The following is a 26972-nucleotide window of genomic DNA, read 5'->3' on the forward strand; positions in this document are numbered from 1 at the left end:
GAGCCGTGGATGCACTTGCAGCAGAGGTGACTTTAGCTGCTTTGGAAATGGGTGGGAGATGGATTGCCCTGTTGTGGCCTTTTTTGGTCTCTCTAAAAGTATTGGTAGGATTATGTGCTCCTCACGCTGTTTGATCCTTGATTGCACTTGCAGCAGTAGGTGATCTTAGCTGCTCTTGGAATGGGTGGGAGATGGATTGTTCCTGGTGGAGCTCTGCCTTTTCCTTCGTTTTTTCTCATATATCTTGTGTCTGTTTGGCATGGACATTTGGATCTTTAACCCACTCATCTTTTCTCATCCCCATCTGCTGTTTTTGCCTTTCAGCCTCTTTCTTAACCTCTACCCTGGGATATTGCCGACTTGTCTCCCCGGGGTAAGGACGGCTGTTGGTAGCAGTTCTTGCAAATTATCTCTTCTGGTGTCTCCTTATTTTGCTTCTCATCTTGCTTTATGACTGAGTGTGTCCTCTTTCTTTTACAAGCATGCTTCTGGGCAGGATCTTTCTTCCAGATTTCTTGTAAGGTTCTGCCATTGATCTTTCCCTGTACCTCTTTAATTTTTCTGCGTGTGCCTCCTGTAATAGTTTAAGGTTGCATCATGCATCCTGGCTATCGCTTCAGATCGTTTCACGTGCCTGAATTCCTTCAAGGTTTTCCTCTCTGGCATTTCATCGGTTACCTAAGATCATGGCGATTTGGTCCTCGATACTTTTAAGCATATCCAAGGTGAAGAAGCTTCTTGTGGAGTGGTTATGCACTTCTGCTATCTTCCTGTCCAAAGCATTCAGCTCAAGATCTATATTAGGTATTTTTACTGACTCTAAAGACGGAATCCTCGTTTTCATATCGTTGGCTCTATGCTTTTCTTTTTCTACTTCTTCTACAATTTTTTTTTCCTTCAAATTAAAATTTGCCTTCTCCTTTTTAAGTCTCTCTAAGTTGGTCAGTAAGTAACTTGTTGCTCTCGCAATAACTGCTCTCTCCTGCCAATGCGTTCAATGAGGGCCTGGTTCTGCATTGTCATGTTTGTCAGTAGCTTGTTGGTGAGTTCTGTCTTCAGGGCCTCAGAGGAGCAGTCTCTATCAACTTTATAGGCTTCTGTGACCGACATCGCAGTGGGTGTCACCTTGTCCAATTTGTTTTTGTACTTTTTGTACTTATTTAGTTCTTTCTCAGTCGTGGTGAACAGACTTTTCAATGACTCTAATTCACCCTGTTTCTCCTCAGTTTTTGATTTGATTTCCTCATTTCTTTTGACACAGCTTTTCCAAAAGTGTTTCACTATCTGAAAGTTTCTTCTCAAACCGCATAATGCTGTGTTCATGGAGGTCCAGGTTTGTCTGCGCCATGTTTTCAAGCTTTTCAGATGTTGCCTCTTTAATGCAGCTTCCTTGTCCAGCTTTCCAACTCTCAATCTGGCCATCCTAACTTCTTCTTCAATGTTACATAAAGACATTTCCCTCTTGGTGTTAAAAAGGATTTCTTTAACTGCAGGCATTTTTAGATCAGGATTCTCTCTTGTCACACTCCAGGAAAGATTTGTACCAAGAATGTACCAATGTGCTCTGTGTCCTTTTTCAATAGTTTGTGACATCACTTTACCTCCCCCTTTGTGACATCATCACTTTACCTTCCCCTTCATGACATCATCACATTACCTTCCCCTTCGTGACATCATCACATTACCTTCCCCAGCATTAGTTATTGTTATAGTTTAGTTGGTGTTCGTATGCTGAAGTGTGTTTTGCGTTGTGACCGTCTCACTCGGTCCTTTCGAGTCTTACCGTGTAATCGGGTTCCCTAGTTTGGCATTGTCTTGAGCCCTGGATGTCCCAGGGGGGAAATAAAGCCTTGGTTTGTCCTGCATTTGGGTTCTCACCTCTCCTCCTTCACACCACTCCACCAACACCCCCCGTGACACATTTTCAGTGTTTTCAGTTTTTTTTTAAATGTAATTACTGTGTTGTGTTCTCATGTAGCTATTGGGTTTGTTTGTTTAATGTGACTTTTGTTAATTCAAACTCCTAATAGCTGTTGTAACTGATTTGAACTATGGATTTTTTTGTTTTAAGTGTGAATTGGCTTGTTATTACACTAACTAGACCAAACAAGAATTGCTTGAAATAAGTCTTTTTTTTTTTCCTTTTTTTTTCTTACTTTCTTACTTTGTCCTCCTGGGAGGAGGGTATCACCAGGTAATCTTCACTTATTCTAAGAGCTCTCAAGTAAAAATCTCTTACTGCACTGGCAGTGAAATTTGCTTGTTTTAAGCATAAGAGCGTCCATCTCTAAATCATTTAGAGTTTAATTTGATAGGGCATTTTTGGAATTTATTTCTGTAAACGTGTGCAGGTGCGCAGCATTGTAGCATTATCATTGGTGAACAAATGTTGTCTATACTATGTTTCTTATATACCTTGTAGACTAAGCAAGGTTATGCACGAATGAGAGATAAAATACTGTACATACAAGTGTCAGCAGTATCAACATTGCATTCTGCAGCAGCTGGATATCTGTCTATGCAGAAGAACGCACCTTCTCCTTATCAGAGACAACACATACACATAAGTGTGCATCTCTCACATCAGCATAGATCAGCTTTGTTAAAGCTTTGTAATGAGCAGAGTTGATGCGCCCATTTTTATTTTTGGAGGTTGAGTCATGGCAACTGGATTTTCAGTTTTTAAGGCTAAAACGTTTTGCCACCCATCCAAGTGGCTTCATCAGTCTGAGAAAGGCTGGACTGGAGCCTCCAAATTTATCTCCCAGGTTGGTGTCACTCCACCCCTAGTCCCATAGGCTCACTAGGTGAGCTAAGCAAATCAGGTGAGAGTGAGAGTTGTTAGACCCACGCTCCTGAGTTGGTTTCACTTCACACCTGGTCTGAATAGGCTCATTAAGTGAACAAAGGCGTGAGCTCAGGTGAGGGGCATTAGGATCTAATGGTGGACTCATTCTGATTCCCCACCTGTCTGCAGAGTCCCGTCCTTCCTGGGAAACATTTGGTATGTTCCTTAATTTGCTGGGAACAGATGAAAGGGCAGCCTGGTATATTGAAGATAGATTATGTCTGAGTCCTCCACCACTGTTAAGGGAGGGTTTCTCCACTTGGACATATATAGCTTCCCTGACTCCTCTTTCAACCCATCTATCTTCTCTGTCCAAAATGTGTACCTCACTGTCTTCAAATGAGTGTCCTGTTTCCTTTAAATGGAGGTCCACAGCTGTCTGTGGTCCTGAGGGAGCTGCTCCTCCTGTGCTGGACCATCCTCCTGTTGAGTGGTTGTTTGGTTTCTCCAATGTAGAGTTCTGGGCATTCTTTCTTACACTGTACAGCATACACTACATTGCTCCTCTTTTGTTTTGGTATCTGGTCTTGAGGGTGAACCAGTCTCTGTCTCAGTGTGTTGGTGGCTTTGAAGTGAAGTGGTATCTGATGTTTCCCAAAAATCCGTTTAAACCTCTCAGAAACAGCTACATAGGGAATGACATAGGTGTATGCCATACAGTGTAAGGCCTTAGAAACTGAAAGTCCAGTTGCCATGACTCAACCTCTAGATAACCATCCCTGGAGGACTGAGAATCTACACAGACATTAAAACCCTAACTTACTTTATATATAGCCTGCAGAAAGTGACATGATGCCAATGTAAGTTTAGGGGAGCTGCTGCACAGGATCACACATACTGTCTTCTGGACACACATTAATAACTCATGGGAATGAGATCGTATCTATATACTATATAAAAATAACACAATAATGCAGTTACACATACTTTTGAAAAAAAAAAACAAACAAACATTGGTTAAACACAGCTAAATGTGCAATCTTTTTATCTTCAAGCTTATCTCATCTAAGTTGTTTTTGGTCCAAAATGGATTATGTCATTTTTAAATGTATTGTAACAACTGGTGGGTTTTTGTTGGAGCTAAGCTACTCTAGTAAGCACTAGACGGCTAGCAGGATGCTAGCAGCTATCGCCGTACTTGCTAGCGAGAGAGAGCGCTCGTGCCCCATACACCGCACGACCCCGAGCGTCTCAGTAAATAAGTGCAGTCTTCTCGATTGACCAGCAGGAGGCAGTGTTCTTCTTTCACGCAGTTTATTGCTCAGAGAACAAGCCATCAAACTCCACACACTTACAAGCGCTGTCACCAAGCCCCTTTTCCACACACACATCGCCCAGAGTCATGGTGACAGCCACTCCCACTAAACAACCCCACACAAACACACACAATCCCTCCCTAACACAACCCAAAGTACACAATAACTCCAAACAGAACGTAACTCTTAACACATTTGAACAGGTAACCTATCTAAACACTGATAACAACTCCCACAATGCACCTGGCCGCCAACTCCCCGGCCAGGTTGCTACACAGCCCCCCCCCCCCCCCCCCCCCAAGAGGGTTAGTGTCCCCACAACCCTAATTCCCCAACACAAAGTCCAGCAAGTGCCCAGGTCGGCGCTGAGTACGCCTCGGCCTGCCCGAGACCCCACTACCCGCACCCGGCCGGAGTCCAGTGGCGTCCCCCCCCCGTGCTGGGCAAGGGGGGTGGAGAGTTTCCCAGGCGCATGCCAGTCCCAGGTTCTGAGGCAAGCGGGTGGTACGGTGCCAACCGGTCCTTATGCAGCACCACCCGCCTTCCCCGCCCTGGCATCCGTACCCGGAAAACCACCTCTGAGATCCGCTCAAGGATCTCTCCAGGTCCCTGCCAATGACTCATCAGCTTTGGGGACAGCCCCCGCTTCCTTTGCGGGCAGAACACCCACACCCGATCCCCGGGTGCCAAAGTGGGACCGTGAGCGCGGGTATCATAGGCCCGCTTCTGGCGAGCCCCAGTCGCCCCCAACGTCTCTCTGGCCAATTGATGGACCGTGGTCAACCGCTCCCTCAGGCGCCGAACATAATCCATGTCCGGACCGCCAGCAATCTCCGGCTCAGGGGGCGCCCCGAACACCAGGTCCACCGGGGTTCGGAGTTCATTTCCGAACATCAGTGCTGCAGGAGTGCACTGACTTGACTCCTGCACTGCCGTCCGATACGCCCACAGAACAAGGGGCAGGTGTTGGTCCCAGTCCTTCTGGTGCTGGCTGGTCAGGATAGCGAGCTGAGTCGAGAGCGTGCGGTTGAATCGCTCGACAAGCCCGTCACTTTGGGGGTGAAGCGGGGTGGTCCTCGTCTTCCTCACCCCCAACCGCTGGCACACCTCTCCAAACATCCGGCTTTCAAAGTTTCTCCCCTGGTCACTATGGAGTTCCTCCGGCACCCCGAACCGCGTGAACATCCCGTCCACTAGAACCCGTGCCGAGGTCGCGGCACACTGTTCCGGCACCGCATACGCCTCCGGCCACTTTGTAAAATAGTCCATCGCGACCAGGACGAAGCCGTTGCCAGCATCAGTGACAGGGAACGGGCCCAGGATGTCGACTCGGACCCTTTCCATGGGGGCCCCCACCAGGTACTGTTGCAGCGTTGGCCAGGTCCCTTCTGAGCCGTGCAGACGTCGCAGCAGTGGACGTGGATCTCCACATCCTGTAGACACCCTGGCCAGTAAAACCGCTGCCTCAGCCGCCGCACCATCTTGCCATTCCCGAAATGGCCGGCGCCTGCCGCCCCGTGCACCCAGCGGAGGACCTCAAGCCGCAAGGCTCGGGGGACGAGGAGCTGTAGTCGGTCACTTCCTCCTCCCGGTGCCCGCCACCGCCGGTAGACCACGCCGTCGTGGAGCTCCAAGTTGCTCCACTGGGAATGCAGCGACTTCAGCTCAGGCTCCTGTGAGGACACGGCCGGCCAGTCCGGACGCGTCCCCGCCTGCAACCACCTCCTCACCGTCCCCAGCACTCGGTCACTCGCCTGGCGTGGCCCCAGTTCCTCAGGGAGGAATGGCTCCGACACCCCGCGGCCACCCTCTGGTTCCGCCGCCGCTGCCGTCAGGCCCCGATACCATTCCTCCAGACGCCCACAGTACCGACACTCCTCCGTGAGACAAGGGCGTCTGGAGAGAGCATCGGCGTTGGCATGCTGCCTCCCTGGTCGGTGCTGGATCTCAAAGTCATATTCCTGCAATATTTCCAGCCACCTGGCCACCTGACCCTCCGGCTGGCGAAAGTTTAACAACCAGGTCAGGCTGGCATGGTCGGTCCTGAGCAGGAACTTGGTGCCCAAGAGGTAGGGTCAGAAATGGCGGACTGCCAAAATTACCGCCAACAGCTCCCGCCGGGTAACACAGTAGTTCCTCTCGGCCCGGCTGAGGCTGCAGCTGTAGTACGCCACTACCCGCTCTCCAGCCTCTCCCCTCTGGGAGAGCACAGCTCCAACCCCCACGTTACTGGCGTCCATGTCCAGCAGGAAGGGTTGACTGGGGTCAGGGTACGCCAGGACTGGGGCGACCGCGAGGGCGGCCTTCAGCTGCTGGAACGCCGCGGCACAGTCCTCAGACCACTCAAACCGCCGGCCCTTATCTGTTAAATGGTGCAAAGGGCTGGCAATGGTGGCAAAGTCTTTGACGAACCTTCGGTAATAAGAGGCCAGTCCTAGGAAGCTTCGCAGTTCCGAGATGTTCGTTGGGGGAGGCCAGTCCCCACTGCGACCAGCTTCTCTGGGTTGGTAGCCACGCCCCTTTCGCTCATCACATGTCCCAGGAAATGCGTTTGGCGAGCAAGCAGGTTGCACTTGGCCGGGTTCAACCTTAACCCGGCCCCCCGATGGCTGTCATGACCTCTCGGGCGTTAGCAACAGCCTGCTCAAAGTCTTTGGCGTGGATCAGCAGATCGTCCAAATAGACCACGCAGCGGGTACGGTCTTTGAGGACCCTCTCCATTAGCTTCTCAAATGTAGCTGGTGCATTGCATAGTCCAAATGGCATCACTGTAAATTGCCACAGTCCTTGCCCTATGGTAAACGCAGTCTTGGGTCGGGCCTCAGCGGCCAGTTCAACTTGCCAATACCCGCTGCGGAGGTCTAGGGAGCTGAACCAGCAGGACCCAGCTACGTAGTCCAGGGCATCATCGATGCGGGGCAGGGGGTAAGAGTCCTTGCGGGTGACCGCATTCAGGCGCCTATAGTCCACGCAGGGTCGCCAACCCCCGGTCTTCTTACGCACCATAACCATAGGTGCGGCCCAGGGACTGTCTGACGGTTCAATGATGCCACTCGCTGCCATCTCTTTGATCAACTCCTCAGCAGTCTGTCGCTTAGCGAGGGGCAGGCGGTGGGGGCGTAAGCAAATGGGAGCAGCAGATCCAGTATCGATGGTGTGCTGCATCAGTGCCGTCCTGGTGCAGTCCTCCTCCTTGGCTGCGAAAATGTCCATGAACTCATTCAGTAGACTTTGCAGCTGTTCTTGTTGCGTCGTACTTAGATGCTCGCCACTTCGCCGCCCCAACTCCTTCACTGCAGCAACAGTCTCAGGTGACGGGGAGACAGGTGGACTGGGCGGAGGCACAGGCTGTGATGTGCTGGCCCGGGCTGCGTTAACTCTCCGGCCCCCCCGCTGAGTCTTTGCTGTTCTTGGTCCGTGGCTGGGGTCTGGAATTGGGGGGTATGGAGGCTGTCGGGGTGTCAGTGGGACAGGGGTCTCTTCCTGGCTGCCTCGGCCCACCCGGAGCTGCACGGTTTCAGTACCGAGATGGATGGCGACTCCCGGCACGTCAACCCGTGCCCCCCACTGGACCAATAAGTCTAGTCCAAGGATGCACTCATCTCTTATGTCTGCGAGCCAGAATTCATGGCTCGTCTGATTCATCCCCACCACCACCGACAGAGTCTTTTTCCCCGGCATCATTGTCTTTTCCCCTGTAACCGTGTACAGGGCAGTGTCCATGGGGGTCCAATCCCCCGGCAGCGGACCAACTGTCTCTGGTAGCACTCCTCTCCGCAGCAAACAAATGGTGGATCCCGTATCCACCAGAGCACGGCAGGGCTGCCCATCGATTACACAGTCTAGATACAGTCCTTGTGCAGGCCCGCAGCGGCCCACAGTTGGGTAGTCATCACAGAGAGGAGTTGGCGATTCGGGCAAGGGTCCTCTCACTGCCTCGCCCCGCGGCCGTTTCCCGCCGATGGCGTCATCGGGGCCCGGGGACTAGGGGCAGGGCAGTTTCTGGCGATATGGCCAGGCTCCCCACACCGGTAGCAGCAGTCTGCTCTTGGTCTCCGACGGGGAACCACTTCTGGTTGGGCTTGGCTGGCCTCCTCATCCCCCGACTGTGCTACGTCCACCTCCCGCTCGACCGCTCGGGCTAGTCGTCGCTGTAGCAATGGCTGACGCATCTCCGGCTCTTCTCTCAGCACCTCCTCAGCTCGCTCGGCCTCCTTCACCGCCTCTTCCAGGCCTCGAGGGGATGACAGGTGAACGTGCTGCCTCAGCCTCTCTGGCGTGAGGCCCCGCAGGAAGGCGTGGAGACCCAGCTCTTCTCTCGCTGCCCTCGGGAAGGTAGGGTAGCCCCTTCGGGTGTGTAGACGGATGTCAGCGGCGAAGGAGCCCACTCTCTCTCCCTCGCGTCTGCGGGCTAGCTCCTCCCTACTCTGCTCGGCCAAAAATCTGTTTAAGCCTCTCAGAAACGGCTACATAGGGAATGACATAGGTGTATGCCATACAGTGTAAGGCCTTAGAAACTGAAAGTCCAGTTGCCATGACTCAACCTCTAGATAACCATCCCTGGAGGACTGAGAATCTACACAGACATTAAAACCCTAACTTACTTTATACAGTGGGTACGGAAAGTATTCAGACCCCTTTAAATTTTTCACTCTTTGTGTCATTGCAGCCATTTGCCAAAATTAAAAAAGTTCATTTTATTTCTCATTAATGTACACTCAGCACCCCATCTTGACAGAAAAAGACAGAAATGCAGAAATTTTTGCAAATTTATTAAAAAAGAAAAACTGAAATATCACATGGTCATAAGTATTCAGACCCTTTGCAGTGACACTCATATTTAACTCACATGCTGTCCATTTCTTCTGATCCTCCTTGAGATGGTTCTGCTCCTTCATTGGAGTCCAGCTGTGTTTAATTAAACTGATTGGACTTGATTAGGAAAGGCACACACCTGTCTATATAAGACCTTACAGCTCACAGTGCATGTCAGAGCAAATGAGAATCATGAGGTCGAAGGAACTGCCCAAGGAGCTCAGAGACAGAATTGTGGCAAGGCACAGATCTGGCCAAGGTTACAAAAGAATTTCTGCAGCACTCAAGGTTCCTAAGAGCACAGTGGCCTCCATAATCCTCAAATGGAAAAAGTTTGGGACGACCAGAACTCTTCCTAGACCTGGCCGTCCAGCCAAACTGAGCAATCGTGGGAGAAGAGCCTTGGTGAGAGAGGTAAAGAAGAACCCAAAGATCACTGTGGCTGAGCTCCAGAGATGCAGTAGGGAGATGGGAGAAAGTTCCACAAAGTCAACTATCACTGCAGCCCTCCACCAGTCGGGGCTTTATGGCAGAGTGGCCCGACGGAAGCCTCTCCTCAGTGCAAGACATATGAAAACCTGAATAGAGTTTGCCAAAAAACACATGAAGGACTCCCAGACTATGAGAAATAAGATTCTCTGGTCTGATGAGACCAAGATTGAACTTTTTGGCGTTAATTGTAAGTGGTATGTGTGGAGAAAACCAGGCACTGCTCATCACCTGCCCAATACAATCCCTACAGTGAAACATGGTGGTGGGAGCATCGTGTTGTGGGGGTGTTTTTCAGCTGCAGGGACAGGACGACTGGTTGTAATTGAAGGAAAGATGAATGCGGCCAAGTACAGAGATATCCTGGAAGAAAACCTCTTCCAGAGTGCTCAGGACCTCAGACTGGGCCGAAGGTTCACCTTTCAACAGGACAATGAACCTAAGCACACAGCTAAAATAACAAAGGAGTGGCTTCGGAACAACTCTGTGACCGTTCTTGACTGGCCCAGCCAGAGTCCTGACCTAAACCCAATTGAGCATCTCTGGAGAGACCTGAAAATGGCTGTCCACCAACGTTCACCATCCAACCTGACAGAACTGGAGAGGATCTGCAAGGAAGAATGGCAGAGGATCCCCAAATCCAGGTGTGAAAAACTTGTTGCATCATTCCCAAGAAGACTCATGGCTGTACTAGCTCAAAAGGGTGCTTCTACTCAATACTGAGCACAGGGTCTGAATACTTATGACCATGTGATATTTCAGTTTTTCTTTTTTAATACATGTGCAAAAATTTCTACATTTCTGTTTTTTTCTGTCAAGAAGGGGTGCTGAGTGTACATTAATGAGAAATAAAATGAACTTTTTTGATTTTGGCAAATGGCTGCAATGACACAAATAATGAAAAATTTGAAGGGGTCTGAATACTTTCCGTACCCACTGTATATCCATTTTGATATCTCTCTCTTTCTAGATAGATACAGAGGTAGATAGACACAGATAGATATATGTATTTATGTATAACTTCATCTGTCTCTCCATCAGGGACTTTTTGCCCAGAGGATCTGGCATTGTCACCCGTCGTCCTCTCATCCTCCAGCTGGTTAACAGTAAAGCAGGCAAGTTGTATACATGAGTCAAACAGCTGAGCCTTCAAGAAGCAGTCAGGTGCCTGCAGCCAAAGTCAACAGTCACAAAGCAGAAAACTAATAAAACACAATGTAGAAAATCAACCTACATATCTTATTACAACAGGTTTTGTGCAACAGATGTTTTCACTCCCTCAAAGAAATCTTTGTGCCATCTACTGTCCCGTTTTATCGCTCTCTATGTGTAAGTGTCTATATTAATCACCTGTCAATGCATCACCCTCTCTCCTGTTTAAATCTCTAATTTTCACCATGTAGAGTATGCTGAGTTCCTGCACTGTAAGGGCCGCAAGTTTGTGGACTTTGAGGAGGTACGTTTGGAGATTGAAGCAGAGACCGACCGTATTACTGGCTCCAACAAAGGCATCTCCCCCATCCCCATCAACCTCCGTGTTTACTCCCCTAATGGTAACACACACATATGCACATAGATATTCAGCCTTTAAATTTTCAACCTCTGTCCAACTGTTTCCTTCTTTCCTTCTCATCAATATCCTCTCAGTTTTGAATCTCACCCTGATCGACCTGCCGGGGATGACCAAAGTGGCCGTGGGAGACCAGCCTCCAGACATTGAACACCAGATCAGAGACATGTTGCTCCAGTTCATCACCAAGGAGAGTTGTCTGATCCTGGCCGTCACACCAGCAAACACTGACCTGGCCAACTCCGATGCCCTCAAGATTGCCAAGGAGGTAGACCCTCAGGGTAAGGGGAATTATGTGTTCTGCTTTTCTTACTTCATATGCAGCCATTAGCAGTGTTCTTCTTTCTATTAATCCTGCAAGCTCACCAGAACAATTAACAGATACATTATTAAAACATTTCCTGCTAGCATATGTGGCTTGAAAAGATTAGTGGAAATGTAATTAAAATAAATTATCTCCACCCTTATTCATTTAATACTGAGAAAGTTCTATTTCAAGGTACAGGCTTTTAGCACTGTGGATTAATGAATAATAACTATGTAGTGTACATCTCTATGGCATTTACTAGTTTTACTAAATTATAAGGACATATTTAGGAAATAGGAATGTCATTATGAACTTTTTGTTTACTGCTAATTAGCTAATGTGCTAACATGCTATAAATAAAAAAATAAGCCAGATGTATAAAAGGTACCTCCTTAACCTTAGCATCTTAACATTGCTATTGCGCGCATATTAGCATGCTGATGTTAGCTTTTAGCTTAAAGTACTTCTGTACAGCCTCACAGTCTTGTTTTCATCTGTTAAGCAGTGTAAGTAGTCTGTGTGTAAGTTTTTAACAAATGGTACATGGCTTTGAAACATTTTTTTAAGACACTATGGGAGTTATTTGTCAACATAAATAATGTCATCACATCACTTTGTAAATCCTAAAATCTCACTTCCATGGTGGACTGTACTAACATCAACACCTTCTTCTTTAGGTCTGCGGACGATTGGTGTAATCACCAAGCTGGACCTGATGGATGAGGGGACAACCGCACAAGACATCCTGGAAAACAAACTACTGCCACTCCGCAGAGGTAATGCCATATGAACATTTAAAACAAGGTTTAAAACTACCATTCACTTATAGTAAATAGAGCAGCTAAATATTTACAAACAGTAAATACATTTGACACCAATGGACACTATGGTATGGTTGAGATGTGGCACAAACTTTGTTTGTTGTCTAGCTCTTTTTTTGCTGAGCATGGCAGTCAAAGCCCACTGACAGTTTTGTGAACTTTCCCACTGCTGCCAAATATCACTATCACTAGCCCACATTCATAACCTGACACACTGAGGGACTAGTACTCAGATATTTTATCAGACACACACATACAGCACAGAACTGGCAGTAGCATACCATATTTAGTGGGAGAGCTGACAGAGCTCTCCCACTTATGTTATCTTCGCTCTTTATTATTATTTCGCCCTTTTCTTCGGTCGCTATCTTCTTCCAGACGCTTTGGGCTAGAAACTCCGTTCAAACTTCAAAACGTGCATCTTTCAGAGGACTTTCCTGCTATTACTTTTCTTCTTTTTATCTTTTATACTTTTTCTTTTTTTCAACTTTTTTCACCTTTTTTTTACAATGGTTTTCTATGGAGAAAACTTTCAACTTCCATGAAACTTTCCTCTTTGTTTGAGCTTCCCAAATCGTCATACTTTGGGCTAGAAACGTCATTTCAACTTTAAACCGATCTAGACCCTTTAAACTTTTAGTCTGTAAGTCAGCTTCTTGATATCTTTTATACTTTTTGATTTCTGGCAGTTTATATTTTAGGGTGTTTTTGCTCATTTTTCAACTTTTCCATTGGTGTGTGTTGCAGAATCCTCTAGCAGGCTAGAGCGGGTGACGTCACAGCTAGAGCGGGAGAAGCTGTTAAATTTATTGAAACTTTTTCTCTCTAACTCGCCGTCACGGCCACAATTTTGACTCTTCATACACCATTTTCTCAAAAGTAGTAGAGATTTTTGTCCTCTTTCAGGCAATGCTGTTCTCACTAGGACCTACGGTTTTTCCGCAACGTGGCCAAACAGACAGAGAGTGACTGCTCAATCTCTCATTCACTCCCATTCTAAAACAGTCGTAGCGTTTTGGGGGAAAACACAAATGAAGGCTGTTTCTAACTCGCCACCAATCGTTCATTTTTTGGAATATCTTCACAAAAAGCGGATCACTCTCTTCGTTGAAGCCTCCTGGCACTGTTAGTGAAAGAATTATTTCGATAGGTCTTATAGTTTTTCTGTAGTCCTCCATTTTGTGAGGTGAAGTTTTGTTAGCGTCTCATTCACTCAGCGTGTGTAAAGCGCTGTGTCACTCCCCCTCCCACTCTGGGCTTAGGTCACCATAGCAACAGATCAACACAAAGCAGTAGCTGAACAGAGCAGCTGTCTGTGATTGCTAATTAGACTGACTGGCTGCTTAATGTCAAAGCCAGCTAGCCTAGCCCCGTTAGCTGGTGTGGAGCCACCGAGCTATATATATATATATAGCTCGGTGGCTCCACACCAGCTATATATATATATATATATATATATATATATATTGGCTGCTTAAACCCGACTGGCTGCTTAAAACCCTCTGTGGTCGACGCAAGCGCCGGCGCGTTTTGACGCATCGTTTCCTGATAAGGCCGAAACAAACTGAAATTACTCCGTCAATTCTGATCGTACAGATAACAGAAATCTATCATTCAAATCTGGTTTTAGTGGTATACCATCATAATAACAACAAAACGTTGTGCTTTTTCTAAATAAACAAAGCCGACAGGGTGCGATCTCTGCCTTGTCTGTCTCTGCCATTTCTCTTCACAGACGCGTAAATAAAACAACCAGAATCTCAGCGAATACTTGGCTCCTAAAAATAAGAATTATATGGCTAGAAAGCTTGAAATGTTTTCTTTTGAGTGAAACAATTCAAGTCGAAAACAAATCATCACTTTTTATTTAATCCGTATGAACGTAAGGAGAAGTCCGTTTTTTCCGGAAAAGGTACGAGAAATGACATAAAACGTACTTCTTTCACTTCTTACCAAGCACTTGGCTCCTGGCAGATTGCCGTAGGCACTATTGTTGGCCTTGACGTCTTCACTAGGCAGGACATGGTCACACCCTTTATCCCCCTTTGATTATTTTAGTTTGTTTATATTCCTTTTTTTATACACACATACATACACACACACACTCACCAACCCCCAAAAACAAGTAATTACTTTACTTTTCTACATACAGGTTCATTGCTTTAATATTGTATTAATCACTTTATTAATCACTATCAATTTATATAATTTAAATAATATAAAATTTAATAACTTTAATAACTGCTGTAACAATTTAATTTCCCCTTGGGGATTAATTAAGTACTTCTTCTTCTTCTTCCTGGTTCTGTCTTTCCTCACCTTTCTTTCTTACTTTCATTGCCTTTCAACCAATTCTTATTCATCCTGTACTTTCTTCTTTGTCTGTCTTTTTTTTCAGTGCCCCTCTTTTGAGTTCACTTGATAAAAAGCTTTGTTGATTGGTGTAACATCAACTGTCTAAAGCTCAATATCAAGAAAACCAGAGAACTGGTGGTGGACTTTAGGAGGAGCAGGAAGACCCCAGTCCCTGTCTCCATCCTTGGAGACGAAGTAGAGATTGTGGACTCCTACAAATACCTTGGAGTCCACATTAACAGAGACTCTGTTCCTTTGGCGTGTGCAACAAGCTACTGAAGACGTTCTATCAGTCTGTAGTAGCGAGTGCACTGTTCTTTGCAGTTTGTGTGCTCGGGAGGTGGCATCAAGGCTGGTGAGGCCAACAGACTAAACAAGTTGATCAGGAAGGCAAAATCTGTTGTTGGACTGGAACAACAGACTGGAGGCTGTGGCAGAGAGGAGGACGGTGAACAAAATCAACTCCATACTGGAAAATTCTGCCCACCCACTTCATGAGGAACTGTGGCGAATGGGAAGTTCATTCAGCCCCAGACTAATTCCTCCTAAAACCAAGACTGAGAGATTCAGGAAGTCTTTTGTTTCCACGGCCATAACTCTATAATTCCATAATATAAACAATAAAACAGACACACACCACATACACACGCATGCATGCATGCATGCACGCACACACATACACGCACACACACATACACACTCCAACCCCCAAAAACAAATTACTTTACTTTTCTACATACAGGTTGATTGCTTTATTAATCCACTTGGGGATTAATAAAGTACTTCTTCTTCTTCTTCTTTTCATGCTTACTTCCTACCTTTTTTCTTTACTTTCAACTTCATTTTCCTTCCTTTTCTTTCAACTTCTTCTACTTTGTCAACTTCTTTGCTTCCTTGGCACTTTTTTCTTTCCTCACCTTTCTTTCTTACTTTCATTGCCTTTCAACCCTTTCTTACTCATCCTGTACTTTCTTCTTTGTCTGTCTTTTTGTTCAGTGCCTCTCTTTTCATGCTTACTTCTTGCCTTTTTTCTTTATTTTCAACTTCATTTTCCTTCCTTTTCGTTCAGCTTCTTCTACTTGGTCAACTTCTTTGTTTCCTTGGCACTTTTTTCTTTCCTCACCTTTCTTTCTTACTTTCATTGCCTTTCAACCCTTTCTTACTCATCCTGTACTTTCTTCTTTGTCTGTCTTTTTCTTCAGATCCCACTCTTTTCATGCTTACTTCCTGCCTTTTTTCTTTAATTTCAACTTCATTTTCCTTCCTTTTAATTCAACTTCTTCTACTTGGTCAACTTCTTTGCTTCCTTGTCACTTTTTTCTTTCGTCTGCTTTTTTGACTTTAAATTACTCCTCGTATTTTTCGTCAGCGTATCAGCTCTCCCACGTAATTTCTTCCGAAATTACCTTTTCTAGTATGTTTTGTATTGCTCTGTAATACTACATATTGCCTTTAAAATGTAACAACTGCAATGATTAAACTGATTGACAGTTAATTTATTTCATTGTGTGTATCAGACCACACTTTCCCTGCTTCACTGCTGCCACTTCTTGCTTGTTTTAGGGCTCTTCAGTCTGGTGTACCAGGAGTTTTTTCATGACACTGTTTGTATTTTTTGTAGGTTACATTGGGGTGGTGAACCGCAGCCAAAAGGACATAGATGGAAAGAAAGACATTCGCGCTGCTTTGGCTGCCGAGAGGAAATTTTTCCTGTCCCACCCTGCATACAGACACATTGCCGAACGCATGGGCACACCGCACCTGCAGAAGACCCTCAATCAGGTGAGACACACTGAAATTATCTCCTAAGGCAGATCCTGTATTTTCATACCAAGGTAGTAGAGATACAATCACGCAGAGCTACACATCAAACATTATTATTATATTCATTATTATTTATTCATTACATAATATACATTTAATCCATTGATGAGATCATGAGACGCCACATCTGGTCAGGCAATGTTGACTGCTGATTCACATTTGTGTTATTGTGCAAGCATAGCCTTGTAGGCTACCGATATATTACTTGATGTTTTAACAAGAAGATTTATTTATACAGGTAGATGTTGTCTGAGTTGATGACTCCTTATGTTTTTTTGGGTATGTTTAATTACATTTACGCTGTCTTTTACATTGTTTCGGTGTCTTTCTTGTTTATTAGAATGTAATATACATTTATACATTTATGTGTATTTTGCCATGCAGTCTCGTAATTATCCCAAACTTTTTAAGCCTTTTCTATTACATTTTTTGTAAGTTAGCTTCAAATGGTCAATTGAAAATGAAATGTTTTTCTACTAACATTTGATCAGATCACTTTTTAAAGCTCTGATAAATCCGTTGTTTTACCTACCAAACATCAAACTCTAGATTATAAACTGAGATTGTTTTTAAAAAAAAACAGATCTCAAAATAAATTGACATATTAAACTACATTAATCAATTTGCTTGTTTTAGGCATAAGACCAAAGACTGTGGGAGGAAACCAGAGGACCTGGAGAACCCCCCACCCCCCACCCCGCCCCAACACACACACACACACACACACAGAAAAAGCACAATTTAAACCCAAAGCTTTCCTGCTGTGAAGCACCACATTAACTCCTCAGTTTACTTTGGGAATCTCTGGGCAATGGCTGCTTTGGAAATGGGGGGGAGATGGATTGTCATGTTGTGGACTTTTTTGGTCTCTCTAAAAGTATCTGGTAGGTTCTGGTGCTCCTCACGCTGTTTGATCCGTGATGCACGTGCAGCAGAGGTGACTTTAGCTGCTTTGGAAATGGGTGGGAGATGGATTGTCATGTTGTGGCCTTTTTTGGTCTCTCTAAAAGTATCTGGTAGGATTATGTGCTCCTCACGCTGTTTGATCCGTGATGCACTTGCAGCAGAGGTGACTTTAGCTGCTTTGGAAATGTGTGGGAGATGGATTGCCATGTTGTGGCCTTTTTTGGTCTCTCTAAAAGTATCTGGTAGGATTATGTGCTCCTCACGCTGTTTGATCCGTGATGCACTTGCAGCAGAGGTGACTTTAGCTGCTTTGGAAATGGGTGGGAGATGGATTGTATCCTGGTGGAGCTCTGCCTTTTCCTTCCGTTCTTTCTCATATATCTTGTGTCTGTTGGCATGGACATTTGGAATCTTTACACCACTCATCTTCTCATTCCCCATCTGCTGTTTTGCCTTTCAGCCTCTTTCTTAACCTCTACCCTGGGATATTGCGACTTGTCCCCGGGGTTTAAGGACGGCTTTGGTAGCAGTTCTTGCCAAATTATCTCTTCTGGTGTCTCCTTATTTTGCTTCTCATCTTGCTTATGACTGAGTGTGCCCTCTTTCTTTACAAGCATGCTTCTGGGCAGGATCTTTCTTCCAGATTTCTTGTAAGGTTCTGCCATTGATCTTTCCCTGTACCTCTTTAATTTTTCTGCGTGTGCCTCCTGTAATAGTTTAAGGTTTGCATCATGCATCCTGGCTATCGCTTCAGATCGTTTCATGTGCCTGAATGCCTTCAAGGTTTCCTCTGGCATTTCATCGGTTACCTCTAAGATCATGGCGATTTGGTCCTCGATACTTTTAAGCATATCCAAGGTGAAGAAGCTTCTTGTGGAGTGGTTATGCACTTCTGCTATCTTCCTGTCCAAAGCATTCAGCTCAAGATCTATATTAGGTATTTTTACTGACTCTAAAGACGGAATCCTCGTTTTCATATCGTTGGCTCTATGCTTTTCTTTTTCTACTTCTTCTACAATTTTTTTTTCCTTCAAATTAAATTTGCCTTCTTCCTTTTTAAGTCTCTCTAAGTTGGTCAGTAAGTAACTTTGTTGCTCTCGCAATAACTGCTCTCTCCTGCCAATGCGTTCAATGAGGGCCTGGTTCTGCATTGTCATGTTTGTCAGTAGCTTGTTGGTGAGTTCTGTCTTCAGGGCCTCAGAGGAGCAGTCTCTATCAACTTTATAGGCTTCTGTGACCGACATCGCAGTGGGTGTCACCTTGTCCAATTTGTTTTTGTACTTTTTGTACTTATTTAGTTCTTTCTCAGTCGTGGTGAACAGACTTTTCAATGACTCTAATTCACCCTGTTTCTCCTCAGTTTTTGATTTGATTTCCTCATTCTTTTGACACAGCTTTTCCAAAAGTGTTTCACTATCTGAAAGTTTCTTCTCAAACCGCATAATGCTGTGTTCATGGAGGTCCAGGTTTGTCTGCGCCATGTTTTCAAGCTTTTTCAGATGTTGCCTCTTTAATGCAGCTTCCTTGTCCAGCTTTCCAACTCTCAATCTGGCCATCCTAACTTCTTCTTCAATGTTACGTAAAGACATTTCCCTCTTGGTGTTAAAAAGGATTTCTTTAACTGCAGGCATTTTTAGATCAGGATTCTCTCTTGTCACACTCCAGGAAAGATTTGTACCAAGAATGTACCAATGTGCTCTGTGTCCTTTTTCAATAGTTTGTGACATCACTTTACCTCCCCCTTTGTGACATCATCACTTTACCTTCCCCTTCATGACATCATCACATTACCTTCCCCTTCGTGACATCATCACATTACCTTCCCCAGCATTAGTTATTGTTATAGTTTAGTTGGTGTTCGTATGCTGAAGTGTGTTTTGCGTTGTGACCGTCTCACTCGGTCCTTTCGAGTCTTACCGTGTAATCGGGTTCCCTAGTTTGGCATTGTCTTGAGCCCTGGATGTCCCAGGGGGGAAATAAAGCCTTGGTTTGTCCTGCATTTGGGTTCTCACCTCTCCTCCTTCACACCACTCCACCAACACCCCCCGTGACACATTTTCAGTGTTTTCAGTTTTTTTTTAAATGTAATTACTGTGTTGTGTTCTCATGTAGCTATTGGGTTTGTTTGTTTAATGTGACTTTTGTTAATTCAAACTCCTAATAGCTGTTGTAACTGATTTGAACTATGGATTTTTTTGTTTTAAGTGTGAATTGGCTTGTTATTACACTAACTAGACCAAACAAGAATTGCTTGAAATAAGTCTTTTTTTTTTTCTTTTTTTTTCTTACTTTCTTACTTTGTCCTCCTGGGAGGAGGGTATCACCAGGTAATCTTCACTTATTCTAAGAGCTCTCAAGTAAAAATCTCTTACTGCACTGGCAGTGAAATTTGCTTGTTTTAAGCATAAGAGCGTCCATCTCTAAATCATTTAGAGTTTAATTTGATAGGGCATTTTTGGAATTTATTTCTGTAAACGTGTGCAGGTGCGCAGCATTGTAGCATTATCATTGGTGAACAAATGTTGTCTATACTATGTTTCTTATATACCTTGTAGACTAAGCAAGGTTATGCACGAATGAGAGATAAAATACTGTACATACAAGTGTCAGCAGTATCAACATTGCATTCTGCAGCAGCTGGATATCTGTCTATGCAGAAGAACGCACCTTCTCCTTATCAGAGACAACACATACACATAAGTGTGCATCTCTCACATCAGCATAGATCAGCTTTGTTAAAGCTTTGTAATGAGCAGAGTTGATGCGCCCATTTTTATTTTTGGAGGTTGAGTCATGGCAACTGGATTTTCAGTTTTTAAGGCTAAAACGTTTTGCCACCCATCCAAGTGGCTTCATCAGTCTGAGAAAGGCTGGACTGGAGCCTCCAAATTTATCTCCCAGGTTGGTGTCACTCCACCCCTAGTCCCATAGGCTCACTAGGTGAGCTAAGCAAATCAGGTGAGAGTGAGAGTTGTTAGACCCACGCTCCTGAGTTGGTTTCACTTCACACCTGGTCTGAATAGGCTCATTAAGTGAACAAAGGCGTGAGCTCAGGTGAGGGGCATTAGGATCTAATGGTGGACTCATTCTGATTCCCCACCTGTCTGCAGAGTCCCGTCCTTCCTGGGAAACATTTGGTATGTTCCTTAATTTGCTGGGAACAGATGAAAGGGCAGCCTGGTATATTGAAGATAGATTATGTCTGAGTCCTCCACCACTGTTAAGGGAGGGTTTCTCCACTTGGACATATATAGCTTCCCTGACTCCTCTTTCAACCCATCTATCTTCTCTGTCCAAAATGTGTACCTCACTGTCTTCAAATGAGTGTCCTGTTTCCTTTAAATGGAGGTCCACAGCTGTCTGTGGTCCTGAGGGAGCTGCTCCTCCTGTGCTGGACCATCCTCCTGTTGAGTGGTTGTTCTGGGCATTCTTTCTTACACTGTACAGCATACACTACATTGCTCCTCTTTTGTTTTGGTATCTGGTCTTGAGGGTGAACCAGTCTCTGTCTCAGTGTGTTGGTGGCTTTGAAGTGAAGTGGTATCTGATGTTTCCCAAAAATCCGTTTAAACCTCTCAGAAACAGCTACATAGGGAATGACATAGGTGTATGCCATACAGTGTAAGGCCTTAGAAACTGAAAGTCCAGTTGCCATGACTCAACCTCTAGATAACCATCCCTGGAGGACTGAGAATCTACACAGACATTAAAACCCTAACTTACTTTATATATAGCCTGCAGAAAGTGACATGATGCCAATGTAAGTTTAGGGGAGCTGCTGCACAGGATCACACATACTGTCTTCTGGACACACATTAATAACTCATGGGAATGAGATCGTATCTATATACTATATAAAAATAACACAATAATGCAGTTACACATACTTTTGAAAAAAAAAACAAACAAACATTGGTTAAACACAGCTAAATGTGCAATCTTTTTATCTTCAAGCTTATCTCATCGAAGTTGTTTTTGGTCCAAAATGGATTATGTCATTTTTAAATGTATTGTAACAACTGGTGGGTTTTTGTTGGAGCTAAGCTACTCTAGTAAGCACTAGACGGCTAGCAGGATGCTAGCAGCTATCGCCGTACTTGCTAGCGAGAGAGAGCGCTCGTGCCCCATACACCGCACGACCCCGAGCGTCTCAGTAAATAAGTGCAGTCTTCTCGATTGACCAGCAGGAGGCAGTGTTCTTCTTTCACGCAGTTTATTGCTCAGAGAACAAGCCATCAAACTCCACACACTTACAAGCGCTGTCACCAAGCCCCTTTTCCACACACACATCGCCCAGAGTCATGGTGACAGCCACTCCCACTAAACAACCCCACACAAACACACACAATCCCTCCCTAACACAACCCAAAGTACACAATAACTCCAAACAGAACGTAACTCTTAACACATTTGAACAGGTAACCTATCTAAACACTGATAACAACTCCCACAATGCACCTGGCCGCCAACTCCCCGGCCAGGTTGCTACAGTATTATAGGTAAATTCAAGTCAGATGTTAGGTCATTCATTACATAATATACAGTAAGGTCTCTGACAAAATAAATAATTTCAAGTGTGTCCCTTTTCTCATGTCATTTATTTTATATGCATACACATATACAATTTTATATACAATGCATTTAACAACACATTCTGAAGGGTTCATATAAATCTGTAGAACATTTTAAAAGGCAGCATATGCAACAGTTTTTATAAGAACCAAGTGGCCAAAACAAATCTATAATAGTATACAGATATCCCATGTTTTTCTTTAAAATCATCAATTTCATGTGCAGATCCACAATAACAGTAGAAAAATCTTACTATTTCCTGGAATGCCAAAACAAACTCAATGTTTTATTTCTCTGTGCCCCCTCAATCTTAGTCCAAAAACCTTACAGAAAGAAGCCCACAACTCCACTAGGTGGTATTCATTATTATTTATTCATTACATAATATACATTTAATCCATTGATGAGATCATGAGACGCCACATCTGGTCAGGCAATGTTGACTGCTGATTCACATTTGTGTTATTGTGCAAGCATAGCCTTGTAAGCTACCAATATATTACTTGATGTTTTAACAAGAAGATTTATTTATACAAGTAGATGTTGTCTGAGTTGATGACTCCTTATGTTTTTTTGGGTATGTTTAATTACATTTACGCTGTCTTTTACATTGTTTCGGTGTCTTTCTTGTTTATTAGAATGTGTAATATACATTTATACATTTATGTGTATTTTGCCATGCAGTCTCGTAATTATCCCAAACTTTTTAAGCCTTTTCTATTACATTTTTTGTAAGTTAGCTTCAAATGGTCAATTGAAAATGAAATGTTTTTCTACTAACATTTGATCAGATCACTTTTTAAAGCTCTGATAAATCCGTTGTTTTACCTACCAAACATCAAACTCTAGATTATAAACTGAGATTGTTTTTTAAAAAAAACAGATCTCAAAATAAATTGACATATTAAACTACATTAATCAATTTGCTTGTTTTAGGCATAAGACCAAAGACTGTGGGAGGAAACCAGAGGACCTGGAGAACCCCCCCTCCCCCCACCCCGCCCCAACACACACACACACACACAGAAAAAGCACAATTTAAACCCAAAGCTTTCCTGCTGTGAAGCACCACATTAACTCCTCAGTTTACTTTGGGAATCTCTGGGCAATGGCTTCTTTGAAAATGGGGGGGAGATGGATTGTCATGTTGTGGCCTTTTTTGGTCTCTCTAAAAGTATCTGGTAGGTTCTGGTGCTCCTCACGCTGTTTGATCCGTGATGCACTTGCAGCAGAGGTGACTTTAGCTGCTTTGGAAATGGGTGGGAGATGGATTGTCATGTTGTGGCCTTTTTTGGTCTCTCTAAAAGTATCTGGTAGGATTATGTGCTCCTCACGCTGTTTGATCCGTGATGCACTTGCAGCAGAGGTGACTTTAGCTGCTTTGGAAATGGGTGGGAGATGGATTGTATCCTGGTGGAGCTCTGCCTTTTCCTTCCGTTCTTTCTCATATATCTTGTGTCTGTTGGCATGGACATTTGGAATCTTTACACCACTCATCTTCTCATTCCCCATCTGCTGTTTTTGCCTTTCAGCCTCTTTCTTAACCTCTACCCTGGGATATTGCGACTTGTCCCCGGGGTTTAAGGACGGCTTTGGTAGCAGTTCTTGCCAAATTATCTCTTCTGGTGTCTCCTTATTTTGCTTCTCATCTTGCTTATGACTGAGTGTGTCCTCTTTCTTTACAAGCATGCTTCTGGGCAGGATCTTTCTTCCAGATTTCTTGTAAGGTTCTGCCATTGATCTTTCCTTGTACCTCTTTAATTTTTCTGCGTGTGCCTCCTGTATTAGTTTAAGTCTTACATCATGCATCCTGGCTATCGCTTCAGATCGTTTCATGTGCCTGAATGCCTTCAAGGTTTCCTCTGGCATTTCATCGGTTACCTCTAAGATCATGGCGATTTGGTCCTCGATACTTTTAAGCATATCCAAGGTGAAGAAGCTTCTTGTGTAGTGGTTATGCACTTCTGCTATCTTCCTGTCCAAAGCATTCAGCTCAAGATCCATATAAGGTATTTTTACTGACTCTACAGACGGAATCCTCGTTTTCATATCGTTGGCTCTATGCTTTTCTTTTTCTACTTCTTCTACAATTTTTTTTTCCTTCAAATTAAATTTGCCTTCTTCCTTTTTAAGTCTCTCTAAGCTGGTCAATAAGTCACTTTGTTGCTCTTGCAATAACTGCTCTCTCCTGCCAATGCGTTCAATGAGGGCCAGGTTCTGCGTTGTCAGTTTGTCAGTATCTTAAGTAGCTTGTTGGTGAGTTCTATCTTCAGGGCCTCAGAGGAGCAGTCTCCATCAACTTTATAGGCTTCTGTGACCGACATCGCAGTGGGTGTCACCTTGTGCAGATTGTTTTTGTACGTTTTGTACATATTCAGTTTTTTCTCAGTCATGGTGAACAGACTTTTCAGTGACTCTAATTCACCCTGTTTCTCCTCAGTTTTTGATTTGATTTCCTCATTCTTTTGACACAGCTTTTCCAAAAGTGTTTCACTATCCGAAAGTTTGTTCTCAAACCACATAATGCTGTGTTCACGGTGGTCCAGGCTTGTCTGCTCCATGTTTTCAAGATTTTTCAGATGTTGCCTCTTTAATGCAGCATCCTTGTCCAGCTTTCCAACTCTCAATCTGGCCATCATACCATCTTCTTCAATGTTACGTAAAGACATTACGTAAGTCATGCACTCTTTGTCTGCCTGTCAGCTCAACACCTTTCAGCTACTATTCAACCCATGTTTTTGTTTTCTATTTTGCTTCACCTTCTATCCAGGTGTGATCCTTCCAGGTGATACCCAGCAAGTGGAGCTGATCTTTAAATCAGAGGATTCAGGCATCAAAACTGAAATATGGAAACTCAACACCCACCCTGTGCTGCTGCAAGGAGCCTCCATGCAGGTCACGCTAAAGGCTGTGGCTATCTACCCAGACAAAACTGCAGACCAGAAACACTTACTTGAGGTTGTGTAGAATTAAACTGCATGTATGAAAGTGAGACAGAAACACACATAGATTGACTGCTTAAGGCTCACCAACAGAAAACCATATACTTTTGTTTTTTTGTCTTTGTTTCTACAAGAGCAGATGAGGCTGGAAGAGATAGTGACAGCAAAAATGTGTCAGTCAGTTGTGTATGACATACTATGTAGGGTCCACACCCCAGAGAGACCCAGCTCTCCGGCAGAGCTCTACATCACTGAAGACCAAGAGTTTGTAAGAAAAAATCCCAAGGTAAATCCAACAGAGAGAAGCTATTTCTTTAACCTCTTAGTCACCCCGCCCCCTTTTTTGCAAATGGCCGACAACACGTAGCTAAATAAAACTAGCTGTTGTTCTTACATTTTAAGAGTTATATTGACGGCCTTGGTGCCGATTGAAGCAAAAGCGTCCCAGTTTTCTATCGGCGCGCTGTAAAATGTGAAACATGACTCCCCTCCCCCTCTAGCGTCGAGCGCTGCCTGCCCAGTGTTGTCATGGCTACATTTACAGTAGGAGTGGGGGCTGCGTTAAAGCCCACTGTTGCGTCATCTGGCACGACTTCCCGTATGTCTTTTTAAAGGTCTCATCATTGGCTACAAGATGCGTCTGTCACCATTTACGACCAATTTGACTGGCTAATTCTCCTGTCAATCGAAGTTAGACTATGCCCCCTGACTGGGATTTTCTCTGAGGATGTGAATTCTATTGGTTTTACCGTTAGTTACGCTGTGAAACGTAACAACAGGTTTGATTGAGGCCTCATGTGATTCACAGAAGCTTGCTATGTCAGACTTTATTGAATAAACGGACAAAACAGCCGTAAAACGAAGCGGTTTACGGCTTATTATGAGGAGGACGATGGATTTATGGATTTACTGTACAATATTACGTCTTTTTGGACTAAAATGGGTGCACTTTGTTCTATGGATTCTAACGAACAGAACGATATGCGGCACTCCATGTTTGACTACACATATGAAGTTACACGAGAGAAAGGTAAAGAGCGGCGTTTTGTACTGTATGTTTACTGTTGTTAAATATTAAGAAACTGTAGTCGCTGTGATTATTCGATCCTAAATTGCTTTATGCCATTTTAATCGTGAGACTTTAAGGTTTTATTAGACATAAAATGTATTATACTATATCCACATTTTTCGACGATCTTTTTGTGACAGAATATAAACATACAATTTTTAGAGCGGACCCGCTCCGTGGGTGACCAAAAAGCATCTCACACATTTCTTGGTAATCACTGAAGTGAAGTTATGTTTATCTTTAACACTTCAAACACCTGAGCAGTGCCCACAGAGAAAGATCCTTTGAAATATGTAACAGTCTCTTTTACTTTGCTCCATATGTAGTTTGAGATCCAATGCTTGTCAGACATTAGGGTGGCCTGATTTCATCTATCACTGATCTATCATACATCAATATGGAGAGTGTTTGTTCATATTTCATTTAGTGTGAATCTTAGTCACACATTCAGTGTGAGATGACCCAACAGTAGCTCTACCCATTATGTTGTTCTGTCTGACATTTCACTGGCTATAGCAAAAATATGGTCTGACCAGTATGTTGTAGACCCTATTCATTTCACACTCCACAGTTATATTATTGCTGTCATAACCTGCTGCAGCTGGTTAGCTAATTACTGATCATAACTGCTAATATCTTAAAGCAGTCACTGTACAAAATGTTATGTGGCAGTGTAATAGGAACATAGCTGTAGCTGGGTTATTTGGGAGGCTCATTAGTGCAGGTGGATATAGAACATGACTGTCTGAAAAAGTATCCTGAAATAATGTGGGAGGGAATGATGGGAAACAACACTAGTATAACCAAACATGAAGACTGCAATATTATGTGTTATTTTGAGTAATCTCGCCTGTAACTGGGACAAATGGAAGACTTCTCATCACAAAGTCACATCTGTCATCACAGATTATTGCAGCTCTCTTGGCATTTCATGTGATTACATTTTAACAGTGAAAGGTGGCACAATAGCCCCTTTCTTCTGTTAAGAATTGAATAAAAATAATGACATATTTTTATTAGAGGAGGATAACTGTCATTAACAATTAACACCCTGCATTTGAACAGTAATTTCTGTTCATGGGAGTCTTGCAGTCACATATTCAACTCACATACACTCAGCTAAAACTAATGCAGTCCTACAGTCCGCAGTAAGTCCTCCTTTCATAAAAGTGATAATGTTTTTGTCCAAGTGGTTTTA

The 26972-nt window shown here is 44.1% G+C and overlaps 1 protein-coding gene across 4 annotated transcripts in view; it reads left to right on the forward strand.

Moving 5' to 3' along the window:
• LOC113127740 (dynamin-2-like) overlaps positions 1-26972 on the forward strand; it is a 128050-nt gene that overhangs the window by 96900 nt on the left and 4178 nt on the right. For all 4 annotated transcript variants that reach the window (XM_026302482.2, XM_026302484.2, XM_026302483.2 and 1 more), the window contains 5 exons: positions 10450-10523; positions 10812-10961; positions 11056-11259; positions 11963-12061; positions 16083-16243. In XM_026302482.2, the coding sequence (XP_026158267.1) occupies positions 10450-10523; positions 10812-10961; positions 11056-11259; positions 11963-12061; positions 16083-16243 (688 nt within the window). The remainder of the gene's footprint in view (positions 1-10449; positions 10524-10811; positions 10962-11055; positions 11260-11962; positions 12062-16082; positions 16244-26972) is intronic.

The sequence above is a fragment of the Mastacembelus armatus genome, chromosome 1 (genome assembly GCF_900324485.2).
Source record: "Mastacembelus armatus chromosome 1, fMasArm1.2, whole genome shotgun sequence".
Lineage (NCBI taxonomy): Eukaryota > Metazoa > Chordata > Actinopteri > Synbranchiformes > Mastacembelidae > Mastacembelus > Mastacembelus armatus.